General features: G+C 34.8%; 1 protein-coding gene and 1 long non-coding RNA gene across 2 annotated transcripts; one reads left to right on the plus strand and one right to left on the minus strand.

The window, feature by feature from the left end:
- The first annotated feature begins 575 nt into the window (after window positions 1-575).
- On the plus strand, window positions 576-3,218 carry LOC107807150 (uncharacterized). The gene is made up of 2 exons (XR_001652836.2): window positions 576-1,143; window positions 2,785-3,218. It is a non-coding gene; the product is annotated as an uncharacterized LOC107807150 (long non-coding RNA).
- A 1,403-nt stretch (window positions 3,219-4,621) lies between these two features.
- Window positions 4,622-9,571, minus strand: LOC107807151 (putative WRKY transcription factor 12). Its single transcript, XM_075254289.1, has 4 exons — window positions 9,065-9,571; window positions 8,862-8,935; window positions 7,727-7,888; window positions 4,622-4,955 (listed from the first exon to the last, which is right to left on the minus strand). The coding sequence occupies exons 1-4, from the start codon at window positions 9,317-9,319 to the stop codon at window positions 4,793-4,795; spliced, it is 654 nt and encodes a 217-aa protein (XP_075110390.1). The 5' UTR covers window positions 9,320-9,571; the 3' UTR covers window positions 4,622-4,792.
- Window positions 9,572-15,129: the final 5,558 nt, after the last annotated feature.

Raw genomic sequence — 15,129 nt, forward strand, 5'->3', positions numbered from 1 at the left:
CTCAGATACATTCTCCTTTCTTTTATTTTTTTGTCTCTCTAAATAAGGGTCGGGTCAAAAAAAATATGTCTCGTCGTTCTTTGTCTGAAAACTGTTCGTGTTTCCAGTTAAAGAGGGGCAGTTGTAGATATATAATTTTTGACCCTCCTAGAGATTTTACACATGTTAGCATTCAAATAGTTAGTTTAGGTCTAATATCTTTATTTTATCTAGTTTTGACTCTTTTACTTTATTTTATAACAAAAATAAAAATTACAAAAATATTTTCACTTTGTTTTCAAGAATATCAGTATTTTTGGGTAGTAAGATTATTTGAATTTTGCGATGATTTTAATTTAATCCTATTTTTATTTTTTATTCTTATTTTTATTTTTTAGTATGATATTTGAAAAAAATACCAAAAATAGTTTGTTTTAGCGGTTAGTTTTATTTTAATAATTATTTCTACTTAAGTAGGATTAATTAGTATATGTGGGTAGTTTTTTTATTCTTGTTCAATGAGAAAGAATTAAATTTAGGCTAAAATAATCCATTCTTATGCCAATTTTTGAAATTTTCCCTTAGCCCATACCTCCCACTTCACTAAAAAGAGACCTAATTCTTAACCTAGGACCCCTCTTCTTCACCCTTGCAAGAAAAAAAAAAGCAGTCATCTCTCACACACAAGAAAACCCTAGGACCACTCTTCTTCTTCTCTAACCTAGACACCCTAGGAGCACACTCCCTAATTCCCCATGACCTAGCTGCTACCCCGCCAAAAAACTTGCCGGAAAAAGAATGGCCTCCATCCCCTGAACCACCAAGCCGCCGGCAAACCAGTGGCCTTACCCCCATCCCCAGTTGTCGACCTCTCCTACACAAAGAACCGCCGCCAGTAGCAACCTGGTGTGAGATTGTGATCGAACTTTCTTGTTGCTCAAGCTGCTCAACATATCTTTGATTTGTTCTTCTTCATTAAACTCCCAAAGTGATTCAAATTTGGTTAGCTTCTCAAGTCAAGCAAAGTTTCCCGTGAACCTTTCGATTCTTCGAGGTGTCCTGTTTGCGGCGCTTGGTCAATAGTGTTTCTAGTTCAATTGAGGTCCGATCTAGCTTTCGTCGCTCGTTTTTCAGTCTTGTGCTACCAAACATTTGGGTTTAAAGGTCCAATCCATTTTCTCTTCCCATAAATTCCTTAATTTTATTATGTGATTTTTGTTCGATATGCTTTAATTGTCTGTTCATTAGTATGTTAGTTTGATTTGTTTGTTTCATTTTGTTTGAAATTAGTTTAAAATCTTTAAGAATGTTTCTTGCTATTTTATGAATTCCTAATTGTATAGTGAAGTTAGATTAGGAAGAGCAATGATAAATGTGACATAGGGAGTTTAACAGTGTTAAAGACCAACGAAACAGATTGCTACACTTTTGTTCTCTTAGTTATTTAACCGTTAGCGGCATGTTTAGGCCGTCAAATTTGGGTAGGCAAACTTTTAGGACTTTCGTATTTTAATTTCTTTTGAGGCGAGATGTCGTTTCTTTTAGTTTATTATCCGGGGAATGCCCCGCAAAATTTGTATATATTTTTATCCGGGGTATGCCCCGAAGTATTTGTATTTGGAGGCCGAAAGTAGAACTCGTAGTTTTTCAATATTCATTTTCATTTTTCTTTTATTAGGTGGGAATGACCTCCAGCCTCTTGTGTGTTTATTTTTATTTTCTATATTTATTTTTACCTCAATTTAAATATTTTAAATGCCAACTAGATCGAGTACGCAACCGTGACTTTCACGGGACTCGGGGAATGCTAACACCTTCTCCCTGAGTCAAATAAACCCCCTTATCTAGAACTCTGGTGCAAACTGGTTTAAGGGTCAAATGTGTTTTGAAAGAAAATTGTTATTTTAAAAACGGTGACCTGGCACACCGAAACCAAATGTCAGGTGGCGACTCTGAAAATCCTTTAAAACACCAATTTTGTCACCTTTCAATATTGAAAACCCTTTTTGATCTTTATAAAATCTTTTTATTATTTATAAGAGGGTTAAGTGAGGTAAAAAAAAAGGGTCTGACAGTAATATGTTGATCACTGATGGCAGTGACTGTAGTAGTGTTGTAAGAATTCAAAAAACACCAGACGTAGCCAATATTATTGCAACAACAGTGTTGGAAACCTAATAATTTCTTATAACCATTTAATTTTTCTTTTGAGACAAAAGGTTCAAAGATAGACACATATTGAGTGTTGTTGATGTTAATCAGTTTCTTTAGCCTGTAAATGGCTTTTAGGATCTAACTCCCCTAATATTTCAAAATAGAGCATTAACCATTGAGATCATCTGGGGGTTGTCTTCCTTTTAATTCTTATTGAAGGTTGAGTTATGTTCTTGTATCTTTTGCTATTTTTCTGGTTTCACTTCTTTCTCTCCTTGTATTCTGTTATTGATCTTCTATAATGGTATGGGAATATTGATCTTCTTTCTCAATTCTTGCTGTTTGTTCATCTGTTATGCTCCTTGCAAGCTATCAGAAATGTCATTTTCTTGATTAATATAGTTGCATTCTTCCTTGTTTTCATATAAGTGCACTACCAGTTGAAGCCCCGGTAGATTCCTTATTTCTATTGGGACAGTAGAAGAACTGGGTTCACCACCCTGCTCTTGACTGTGTATCCCCTCAGTTTTGTCTTCTTGATTGGTTTGTATAAGGCTATTTTTCAAATGTTAATCCTCTGGTCTATTAAGCTCATTTAATTCATCATATGTAACCTTGTTGATATTCTCATCTGTTTGTTCCTGTTGACAGGTGTTGTTTTTGTTGAGGGGCTAAGGATACTTTCTTCAATGGATTGCCTAGTAAAGTCATTTTTCTATGATGTTGAGACATATCCTTCTCTTCTTTTGCTGTTAGCCGGCTTGAACACAACTTTACTCTTTTTTGGCATTTTCTCAGTCTTCTTCTGATCTTCTTCTTTCTATTCTTTTTGTTTTTGCAATTGACCTCTTTATTTTGTTGTTTTTGTGTGATTTCTGGAGTCAGCAGATTTTGAGGTTTTTCATTACTGCTCACATTAGCCTTGCTCCCCTCTTGTTCAATGGTTAACTGATTGCCATTTCCTTGATTCTGAGTCTCTTTTTCTTCTTCTTTATTTTCAGTTTTTTTTTCTAGAGCTCTGCAATTGATCATGTAATGACCAATTTTCCTATAGTGTTTACAATATTTTGGTACTCCTTCATACTCCAGTTTTTGAGTGTATCCTTTGAGAGGAGAATCCTCATGATCTTTGCCAACAAATATACTTTGAGGTAGTGGCTTCAACAGGTCCACTTCAACTTAATTTTAGCCATGCTTGGCGTTGTTCTTCCCATAGTTGCAGCATCCAAAGCTAGAGGTATTCCGACTGAGCTTAGAAGTTGTTTAACATAATGTCAATCATGCATATGGAATGGCAAACCAGGCAAGAGAACCCACACAGGAGCCACATGAAAGTCTTCCTCTGGCTTGAAATCTGGAGACCATTTTTGCAATCACATTCGCATACCATCAATTTCAATGACCCTCCAAAACCAAACTGTTTTACAATCATCCTCATTAAATAGGTCAATAAAAACATTATGGTTATCATAAACCCAATTCTCACCAACTCCTTAAGAGGAACAATTTCCTTGAATCTTGACCTAATTCTATTAATTTGGGGGCGGGGTCTTAGGAATCGACCCACAATCGTAAATTTGCAAGATTCATCCATTATGCCATAGTAATCAGAGGCTTTGAAGATGCTAACAGGCATACTAATGTGAGTAGTGTGTCTGGCTCTCGCCTTTTCTTTTTCTTTCTTGAGATCGACTGTCGAAGAACTTGAGGGGGTTGAAGTTTTATCCGCATAAGAGATTTTTCCAGCGGGGTTTCCTTGCATGTGAGAAGAATCATCTTTAGATTGTTGTTGCCCTTCCAGACGCGCCGGTTGGAGGTATCCCGACGGCTCCATCTGGTGGCGCGTGGACCAGACTCGTTTAGAAAATAGTCGTTAGAGAGATGTCTTTGATAAGAGAGAAGAGAGAGTTACTGATACTACTTCTATACATCAAAAATTAACCCGTGACTTACTAGTCACAGGAATAATTTTACCAGTATAAAAGATTTAATACGGTATGGTAAGACTTGAATCTAGGATTTCCCACCAGCTCTAATATCATATTAGTAAATTGTGTGACCACACAATTATTTAATTATATTTTCAAACATAGGCAAACCATATACCACCTCATGCGATCAAAAGAAAAAGCACCAAAGAAGAAATCGCTAATGCTCGTGCTTCGTTGTCCACGTAAATATTATTCAATTTTTCATTTATCATCAATATTATAAGTCCAACAATTTGATGTCATGAAATAAAATATAAACTCAAGGTTATTACATATAAGTAGACGATAGAGAGAATAAAACCATGACAAATAATGCAGCTTTCGTGAGCTTTTATACTTTGACTGGACCAACAAATATAAATGCTACTAAGTGATTAAACCTACATAAATATAGTTCATTGCCAGAAATATCACGTTCCTCATCAGACGCGGAGCCAAGATATCAACTTTGTGAGTTACGAATTGTAGAACGACAATTTCAAGTGTTAACAACTAAGTTCTAAATTTGATATGTATACATATTTAATAAAATTCTTAATACAAATACATTGTTGGAACAAAAATAAGTGCGTTCAACGGAACCCGACACACAAATAATTAGCTTCCTTGTTCCTCACAAAGGCAAATGTGTGTATATGGAGATAGATATATAATAAGTAGGTGGTACTTTAGAAAGAGGAGAAACAATCATTTTCAGAAGAGTTTGAATCATCACAAGGAGAATGGTTGTGTCTACCTTCATAGGTTGTTATTACCATACGACAATCTTCTGAAAGTCGTTCAACTCTCTTCTTTACTCGACAATTGCTATGTGTACATCTGTAGTAACTCCTGCAATATATAATTAATTTGTTTACCAAGAATATACTCTGTTAATAAAAGTACACGGTATTTTTGCTGATGAGACACCCCATAAAATTAATGAAATTATTGGCAAAACCCGTACACAGAGTTTTTGCTACTAAATACTAAACAGGAACATTTACATACTAAATAATATCATCTGACTAATTAATGTAAGACACTCAAATTAATTACTTACCTAGTTTGTAGATGTCTCATCAGAGAAGTTAAAATTGAATTGAAACCAATTCAATTTTAAACTAAAACTCATAAGTCATAATCTCTCTCTTATACCCATTGGGTCAGAAAACAAAACGAAGAGCGACAAAGAGCTTATTTTTGCAATTAAATCTTTTAGCAGAAAAATTAAAGGGAATTTATTATTCGGCAATAAGTCCAACCTTTGAAACGTTAAGGCATAAGCAGAAGCATATTCTTGATATGTCAAAACACTGTTAAAATAAACCCTACGGAGTATATAATATCTAGTACACTCAATTAAAGATATGCTACTTATTTATGGAGGTAATCCTATTATCAATGTGGAAGCTTATTAGCTTATAAAAAAAGAATTCAATCGCACTTAAGGGGGTGTATTGAAAAAATATAATTATGTAAACAAAAATGTACCATCTCTAATAACTTGAGCTTTTAGATGAGATTATGCAATGATAAATATAATTAAGTAAATAAAAATGTACCATCTTTAATAGTGTGAGGTGAACTTTTAGATAGGATTATGAGATGATCACATGATTCAACAAGCACAATTTGTATTGCATTTGAATGCATGAACATCTTGGTTAAATAGAAAAATATTCAGTTTGACTTTTATTTTTCAGAATTACTATTTTGGTGGCTAGTTTGAGATGTTGGAGAGAGCATAAACGAGACCTACCCCTTAACCACCCCCTACCCTCCCAAACACACACACAAAAGGAAAAAGAAAAAGCCCTTTGTTAGCCCAAAGGATAACTGTGTGGAAATTTGGCTAGCTATTTCAAAGAGGGACTCAAGTTTAATGGATGCATTTTTTTAAATTTTTTTTTTTTTTTTTTGCATCAACCCCTAACATGTATATTAATGTCATACAAAATACAAGAAGGGGGACATAAACTAAAACCTCCGCAAGACTTAGTAAAGAAGTAGCAAAAACTGTCCTGAACGTTAAGTAGAAACCTTGATACCATGATGATGTCGAAACTTAAAGATGATGTCAAATTTCCGTTTGGATAATTATGCAAACGTCTCATTATACCCTGATGTAATATTTTATTCAAGTGAAATTTACAAGTTTCAACAAGTCAAATTATATGCTACTAATAGCCTTTCATTATCTAATTGTATGATTGATTGAGCTCATGATTACAAATTTGTAAATTTCCAGTACGGAAGAGAATTATAAATATTTAATTCCTCATAAGAAGTTAATTGGAACTGTTCAATTTTGTAAAGGAAGTAGGGAATATAATGTGTATTTCTCTAGCAATAGTATTTCTTATATACTAACGACAAATTTGTTACTTATTATCCTTTCCTAACTTTTTGTCTTATGCATTCAAAAAGTTTAAGAAGATAATTCAAGAAAATAACTTATCGACTTGTTTGGATAAGAATGTGCGGAGATGTTGCAGCCAAATTATTTTCAGAAATAATCTAGTTGAAGAGAGAAAGCCTAAACTACTTTCTATGGTGAATATATATAGTCATTACTTTAGAAAATGGTTATGGATTAAACTTAGATATGTTGAGAGTGTAAACAATTTTCATATTATCAGTATAACTTATTTTTTATAGCAGGTTGTCTGTTTTATTGCCTAGGTCATTATGTCCAACGGACTTGTACTTGTAGTTATTATTAGGGGTGTACAAACCAAACCGGAAAATCGCACCAAATCGAAAAGTCAAATCAAACCAATTAAAAAATCCGATTATGTTTGGTTTGATTTGGTTTGGTATTGACTAAAAAAATTCGAACCAAACCGACATATAAATATATAATTTATATATATACTTTTAAGACTTTTTCATAGAATTTTCTTTAAAAAATGTCTATAAATATTTAAGATTCTCTTATGGGATGCAATATTTAGTAAAATATGAAGTGCTCTATCTTTATTAACTTTAAATAATGGGTTGTATGATCACTTTCTTATCAAGTGTTAATGAAATGTGTCAATCTCTTTGTTCTTCCATATTCATAGATCTATTACATTCTTATATTTTTGTCGAATTTGAAGTGGTATTTTGATAATTTGAAATGAATATATTATTATATAGGCATCATATTGATTTTATGTTTAATTATTAAATTAAGTTAACCTTGAAAATGTACATCAACGAAAAATTATATATTGTTAGACGACTAAAAAAATGACTATCATATATTACTAAGAAAATTCTCCCATAAGAATATGTTAAGAGATCACACGTTTGATAATTTTTTTAATTTTTACTAAACATATATTTGCTTATCAAAAATTTAACCAAGTAAGATTGAAATAATATTTATGTAACAAAAAAATCCAGGAAACCCAAAAAGCCCGGTAAAACCGAACCAATCCAAATCAATATAGTTGGTTTGATTTGGTTGTGATAAAACCGAACCAACCCGGTCCATATACACCCCCAAGTTATTATCATTACTTAGGTGACTTGACAGTATACAAGCTTGTTCTTTTCCACCATCAATTATGTCGAAAATAAAAACTCAATGTTTGTTAATTAGGGTAAACAATTAAGTAAAGATGATTACGTACCTTGGATGAAGGCTATTCTTGACAACTTTTTGACCATACTTTCTCCATTTGTAACCATCATCAAGAACATCAATATCACTCCTTGTTTGGAAACAAAATCTCGGCTCTCTCAACTTTCTTCTCACTTTCACCTTCCCTTTCTCTGAGGGTGAACTCCTCCACCTACATATACATAAATTACACTTTCAAGAAAAATTTATATATATATATATATATATATATATATATATATATATATATATATATATATATATTCTGCATAATCCCTCTTGGGATATAGTTGTGAATTATGCATAGTGGATCTAGCACTAGTCCCTCGGACTGCAATACATCACACACCACATAATAGTATATTACAAGCACGACGCAACCTTTAGATTTTGATATAAATTGCACAGAGAAGCTTCTCCTGTGTAATGAAAATAAAGTGTATGAGAGAGAGATTAGATTTAGTTCTATTGAATCCCTCTAGAACACTACCTGAAGATTTAGTCCTTGTTTGGTTCGTAAACAAGATTACGCTGGAATATATTATCAAAATTATAACATTAATTTGGATAGATAATATCCAAATTTAATTGATGTTTATTTGTATTAAAAATAAAACTATATAATGCATACTTAAAACACGTGTTTGGCTTTAAACAAGATAAACTTTTGTTTCCAATATTAATATTTGACCTTCTTAGTACGTTTAATCCTCAGAAAATGGCTTTGTAACTGGCAATTTTATCATTTTACTTGTTTTATCCAAGTATAGCTAATCCAATCAAACAAAACACGTATAAAGTAATATCGAATTAATTTTATACCAGGATTATATTTTTATAATTACGGTAACTAAATGAGCCCAAGATTGAGATGTTAATTAAGGCTTCACCACTACAAAATACAAAAACTTTTGCCTCCTACTACCAGATTTCAGCTTAGAATCCCAGTGATTCTTCCCCTTAAACGGGCTCTTTATGGTCAGATTGGACTAGTGACTTCAGATATTAGATAATTAAACCGAAAAAACAAGACATCTTCTTCTCAGAGGGATTTTTTTTTTTTTTTTGCTTTTGGGAATTCTCTTGATCGTAAAGATTGAAAGATCATTTTAAATAATTCGTAGAGATAGAGAAAGAGAGAATACCACGAATTGTTACCCTCGTTAGCATTTCCGCTGCAATTTTGGTCAATAACTGCCTTGGGATCCAGTGTTTCCACCTATGTTAAGTTGATCACATAATTAAACAAAGAAAATACTGACAAAAAATATTACTTGAAACCCCAATGCAATAGAAAACACATTTTAAAAAGAAATTTTTGCTTATAGTTTAGATCCAAAAAACCTACCTGGTCGTTATTCCAGGAAGACCTATTGACAAGTTCACCGTTATAAAACCCTAGCGAACTGCTACCGTTAATATTGGTGGCGGTTGGTGGCGTCGCGCTGGCGCCATCAAGAGGAGAAGTTAAAAAACTCAAGACTTGGTTTTGGTGATGTTCAAAGTGATGTACAAATCCCATTTCATGGATATTGGCATGAGGAGTTGAGACTTGTAAATCATAATTATTGTGTAACACCCTTTCTTGATGACCTCGTTCCATTGTCAAGGTTTGACCTTTAAATTACGAGGATAACGTAACTGATCTAATTTCTTTGAACATCTTTCATATTTTCATCATCAATGTCATGTTTTCGTACAACTGGAAAAAATGGAGAAATCTTTCCTTCTCTTCTGGCCTCTTATATTTGTCTGTTGCCAATACACAGTACAAGAGAGAGGAGAGAGAGAGATAATATAAAGTGAAGTTGATGAAGTTGTGGAATAAGAGGTCTTGTTAAGCATTAGATAGAATTTGAAAAAGATGCTATAAGACCAGAGCTTTATAAACCTACAAAGTCTTACAAATTATTTTGTCTTTCAGAATATTTCTGTAAAAAAGTAGTAAAAGATTGCAATAATATAATGCGACAAGAGTTTATGAATACTTTTCGACTTTTTTACATATTTAGTTTGTAAGATCAATTAGACAATCACATTAACTTTTATACACTGATAATGAAAAAACTTTTACACTATCAGGTTATTTATAAGATAATTTATACAGCTAGTTGTCCATAATAAGTGAACCAGTTTTTTTTTTTTTAAAAAAACTTGCTATTGTTGAATTTGACAAAATGTTTGTCCCACATCGGTGGGAAAACAAAAGTTGGGGGGATTTTCCCTCTATAAAAGAAAGCTTAATGTTAAGGATTTAAACATACCTCTCATTTGCCTTCTCATCTGTTTAAGTCATTTGTATCTTCTCTCTTTAGTATTATTTCACTTGTATTTTTGGAGTGGAATAAAATATTGGTTGTGTCCGAGGAGTAGGCAAAATTAGCCGAACCTCGTAAATTCTGGTGTTCCCTTTATTGTTGCTTTGTTGTCTTATTTATTATTTGGTGGCTGTCATAAATTTTGGTATAGTAGTTGTGACTTATTCACACTCTATACATTTGGCTTCCGCAACAATTGGTATCAGAGCCAAGGTACTGTCTAAGTATGCTCTGTGGTTGCAGCATAGTCTGATCTTCCACATCAGAAAAGATTTATCTTGGTAACTTTGTCAAGGTTATGTCTGAGTATGCTCTGTAGTTGCAGCTTAGTCTGATCTTCTACATCAGAAAGGAAATAATCTTGATTTGTGTCGTCAGCTATTAAATAATATTTGTGTCAAATATGGGAGATAATAAACAAGAAGAATCTACATCAAGTGTCAACAATACGTCATCATTGACATCTTCTCTTATGACAAGAATTGTGTCAAATGCGAAATTTGCGGTAGAAATTTTTGACGGGTCCGGGCATTTTGGGATGTGGCAAGGCGAGGTTCTAGATGTCCTTTTTCAACAAGGGCTAGATCTGGCCATTGAAGAAAAGAAACCAGATGTTATTGGAGAAGAAGATTGGAAGATTCTCAACCGTGTTGCTTGCGGTACCATTCGATCCTACCTTGCTAGAGAGCAGAAATATCCATACACAAAGGAAACTTCTGCAAGTAGATTATGGAAAGCACTAGAGGATAAATTTTTGAAGAAAAACAGTCAAAATAAATTGTACATGAAGAAGCGATTGTTTCACTTCACCTATGTTCCTGGTACCACGATGAATGAACATATCACCAGTTTCAATAAGTTGGTTACAGATGTGCAAAATATGGATACAACTTATGATGATGGTGACTTGGCCTTGATATTGTTGGCGTCACTTCCTGATGAGTACGAGCACCTTGAAACTACTCTACTCCATGGAAATGACGAAGTTTCTCTCAGAGAAGTTTGTTCGGCTTTGTACAGCTATGAACAAAGAAAGCGAGAAAAACAGAAGGGCGGAGAAGGAGAAGCACTGTTTGTGAGGGGTCGTCCTCAAAATCAAACGAGGACAAAGAAGGGAAGATCCAAGTCAAGATCCAGACCCAGCAAAGATGAATGTGCCTTTTGTCGAGAAAAAGGGCACTGGAAGAAAGACTGTCCGAAGTTGAAGAATAAGGCCAAACATAACAATGGAAAGGCTATTATGGATTCAAATGTAGCTGATTGTGATGATTCAGACTTCTCATTAGTTACAACAGAGTCATCAACATCATCAGACATATGGTTGATGGACTCGGCTTGTAGCTATCATATGTGTCCCAACAGGGACTGGTTCGTGGAATTTCAAGAAGGAGAATATGGAGTCGTCCACACAGCGGATAACAGCCCTCTTACCTCGTATGGCATTGGTTCAATACGATTAAGGAACCATGATGGAATGATCAGAACATTGATAGATGTTCGATATGTACCGGATTTGAAGAAGAATCTCATTTCTGTGGGAGCCCTAGAATCAAAAGGGTTCAAAATCATTGCAGAAAATGGAGTGATGAGAGTATGCTCCGGTGCACTAGTGGTAATGAAGGCTAATCGGAAGAATAATAATATGTACCGCTATCGTGGCAGTACAGTTATTGGGACAGCGACAGTGACATCCAGTGACGACAAAGAGGCAGAAGCAACCAAGCTATGGCACATGCGCTTGGGACATACTGGAGGAAAATCCTTGAAAACTCTATCAGATCAAGGATTGTTAAAAGGAGTAAAGGCTTGCAACTTGGAGTTTTGTGAGCATTGTGTCAAAGGGAAACAGACAAGGGTTAAATTTGGTACAGCGATCCATAATACTAAAGGCATTTTGGATTATGTACACTCTGATGTTTGGGGTCCTTCCAAAACACCTTCATTGGGTGGGAAGCACTATTTTGTAACCTTTGTTGATGATTTTTCCCGAAGAGTATGGGTGTATACAATGAAGAGCAAAGATGAAGTGTTGGGAATTTTTCTCAAATGGAAGACGATGGTGGAGAATCAGACAGGCAGGAGGATCAAGTGTATTCGCACAGACAATGGAGGTGAATACAAAAATGATCATTTCAATAAGGTATGTGAAAATGATGGCATCGTCCGACACTTCACTGTTAGACATACACCACAACAAAATGGAGTGGCAGAACGTATGAACCGGACCTTGCTGGAGAAGGTACGGTGTATGTTGTCCAATGCTGGCTTGGGCAAAAAATTTTGGGCAGAGGCAATTACATATGCATGCCACCTCATTAATCGCTTACCATCTGCTGCTATTAATGGCAAGACACCATTTGAAAAATGGTATGGAAAACCTGCTATAGATTATAACTCTTTGCACGAGTTTGGCTCAACTGCATAGTATCATGTGACGGAGTCAAAATTGGATCCAAGGGCAAAGAAGGCTATTTTTATGGGAATTACTTCTGGAGTCAAAGGATATCGCTTATGGTGTCCTATGACAAAGAAAGTAATATTCAGCAGGGATGTTACCTTTGATGAATCTGCTATGGTAAATAAGGTAACAGAAGATACCAAACAAAATGAAGGTGCTTCTAAGCAGGTGGAGTTTGAGGGAAAATTTATTTTTCCTACACAAGAAGCAGAGGAGGAAACAAATGAAGATTATCCTCTAGAAGGAGAGCCAGTAGAGGAGATTCCAACTCAGGAACCTCAACAACAACTTGAATCAATAGCAACCAGCAGGACAAAAAGAACAATAACGAAACCTGTTCGTCTCATAGAGACGGTTGCTTGTGCAACCTCAATTGTAGCTGATGATGTTCCTACTACTTATAAAGACGTTGTCCAAAGTTCAGAAGAAGATAAGTGGAGGATTGCCATGAATGATGAAATACAGTCCCTTCATCAGAATCATACATGGAGATTGGCCAATCTCCCGAAGGGAAAGAAAGCAATTGGGTGCAAATGGGTATTTGCAAAGAAGGAATGATTTCCTAACCAAGTAGATGTTCGCTACAAAGCAAGATTGGTGGCCAAAGGATATGCTCAAAAGGAGGGAATTGATTACAATGAAGTGTTTTCTCCAGTTGTAAAACATTCCTCCATTAGAATTATGTTGGCTTTGGTAGCACAATTGGATTTGGAACTAGTTCAGATGGATGTAAAAACTGCGTTTTTACATGGAAACTTGGAGGAGGAAATCTACATGACTCAGACAGAAGGATTCAAAGTTGCTGGAAAAGAAAATATGGTGTGCAAACTTGAAAAATCGTTGTACGGATTGAAACAATCTTCTAGACAATGGTACAAGCGATTTGACGAGTTTATGTTGCGGCAAGGGTACAAGAGAAGCAAATACGATCATTGTGTGTATTTGCACAAGCTTAAAGATGGTTCCTTTGTATATCTTCTCCTATATGTTGATGATATGTTGATAGCTTCCAAGAATTTGGAAGAAATTAATAAGTTGAAGATTCAACTGAAGAAGGAGTTCGAGATGAAGGATTTGGGTGAGACAAAGAAAATTCTTGGCATGGAGATAATTAGAGATAGACGTTCAAAGAAACTCTGTTTATCTCAAAAGGAATATTTGAAGAGAGTACTTCAACGTTTTGGCATAGATGACAAGACTAAGCCAGTTAGTACTCCACTTGCTTCCCATTTTAAGCTAAGTACTACTATGTCGCCAATGGATGAAGTTGAACGAAAGTATATGTCAAAGGTACCATACGCAAATGCTGTTGGTAGCTTGATGTATGCAATGGTTTGCACAAGGCCTGACATTTCACAAGCTGTTGGAGTTATTAGCAGATATATGCACAATCCAGGGAAGGAGCATTGGCAAGCTGTGAAGTGGATTCTACGGTATATTCATAATACTGTAGATGTCGGGTTAGTTTTTGAGCAGGAAGACAATCAGTCTGTAGTTGGATATTATGACTCAGATTTTGCGGGTGATCTAGACAAACGAAGATCAACTACTGGTTATGTGTTTACTTTTGCAAAGGCACCAGTTAGTTGGAAGTCTACTTTGCAATCAACAGTTGCTTTGTCTACAACAGAGGCAGAGTACATGGCTATTACAGAGGCTGTGAAAGAGGCAATTTGGCTTCAAGGATTGCTAAAGGAGCTTGGTGTTGAACAAAAAGGTATCACAATTTTTTGTGATAGTCAAAGTGCTATTCAATTAGCAAAGAACCAAGTTTATCATGCAAGGACGAAACACATTGATGTTCGGTATCATTTTGTACGAGAAATCATAGAAGAAGGTGGAGTCACAGTGAAGAAAATTCATACTACGGAGAATCCTGCTGATATGCTGACAAAGGTGGTGACTGCGATCAAGTTTCAACATTGTGATCAACATTGTTGAACACTGAAGATTGAAGATGAATACACAACCAAATTTGTTATTGAGAGAAAATTGAAGATGTGGAATTTTGCCAGGGTGGAGATTTGTTGAATTTGACAAAATGTTTGTCCCACATCGGTGGGAAAACAAAAGTTGGGGGGATTTTCCCCCTATAAAAGAAGGCTTAATGTTTAGGATTTAAACACACCTCTCATTTGCCTTCTCATCTGTTTAAGGCATTTGTATCTTCTCTCTTTAGTATTATTTCACTTGTATTTTTGGAGTGGAATAAAATATTGGTTGTGTCCGAGGAGTAGGCAAAATTAGCTGAACCTCGTAAATTCTGGTGTTCCCTTTATTGTTGCTTTGTTGTCTTATTTATTATTTGGTGGCTGTCATAAATTTGGTATAGTAGTTGTGACTTATTCACACTCTATACATTTGGCTTCCGCAACAGCTATAACATATTAATTAATTACACTGATCGCACAAAAAAGTTACATTGTTAGTGTATAAGTTAAATCCTTAACTAATATACAGGTTGGAAAAGTACAACTTCGATACAATTAATATGTGATATTCTTGCGTCTCCTTATTATTTACTAGAGGATTAGGTAAAACTTATGCTCGCGGCTTCTGCTAACCCTTGATCGACAATAAATTTATTTTCTTAAAAGGAACTAATTAAGCTCAGCTTTATGTTTCAAGAATTTAGTT

Source organism: Nicotiana tabacum, chromosome 1 (genome assembly GCF_000715075.1).
Source record: "Nicotiana tabacum cultivar K326 chromosome 1, ASM71507v2, whole genome shotgun sequence".
In the NCBI taxonomy this organism is placed as follows: Eukaryota; Viridiplantae; Streptophyta; class Magnoliopsida; order Solanales; family Solanaceae; genus Nicotiana; species Nicotiana tabacum.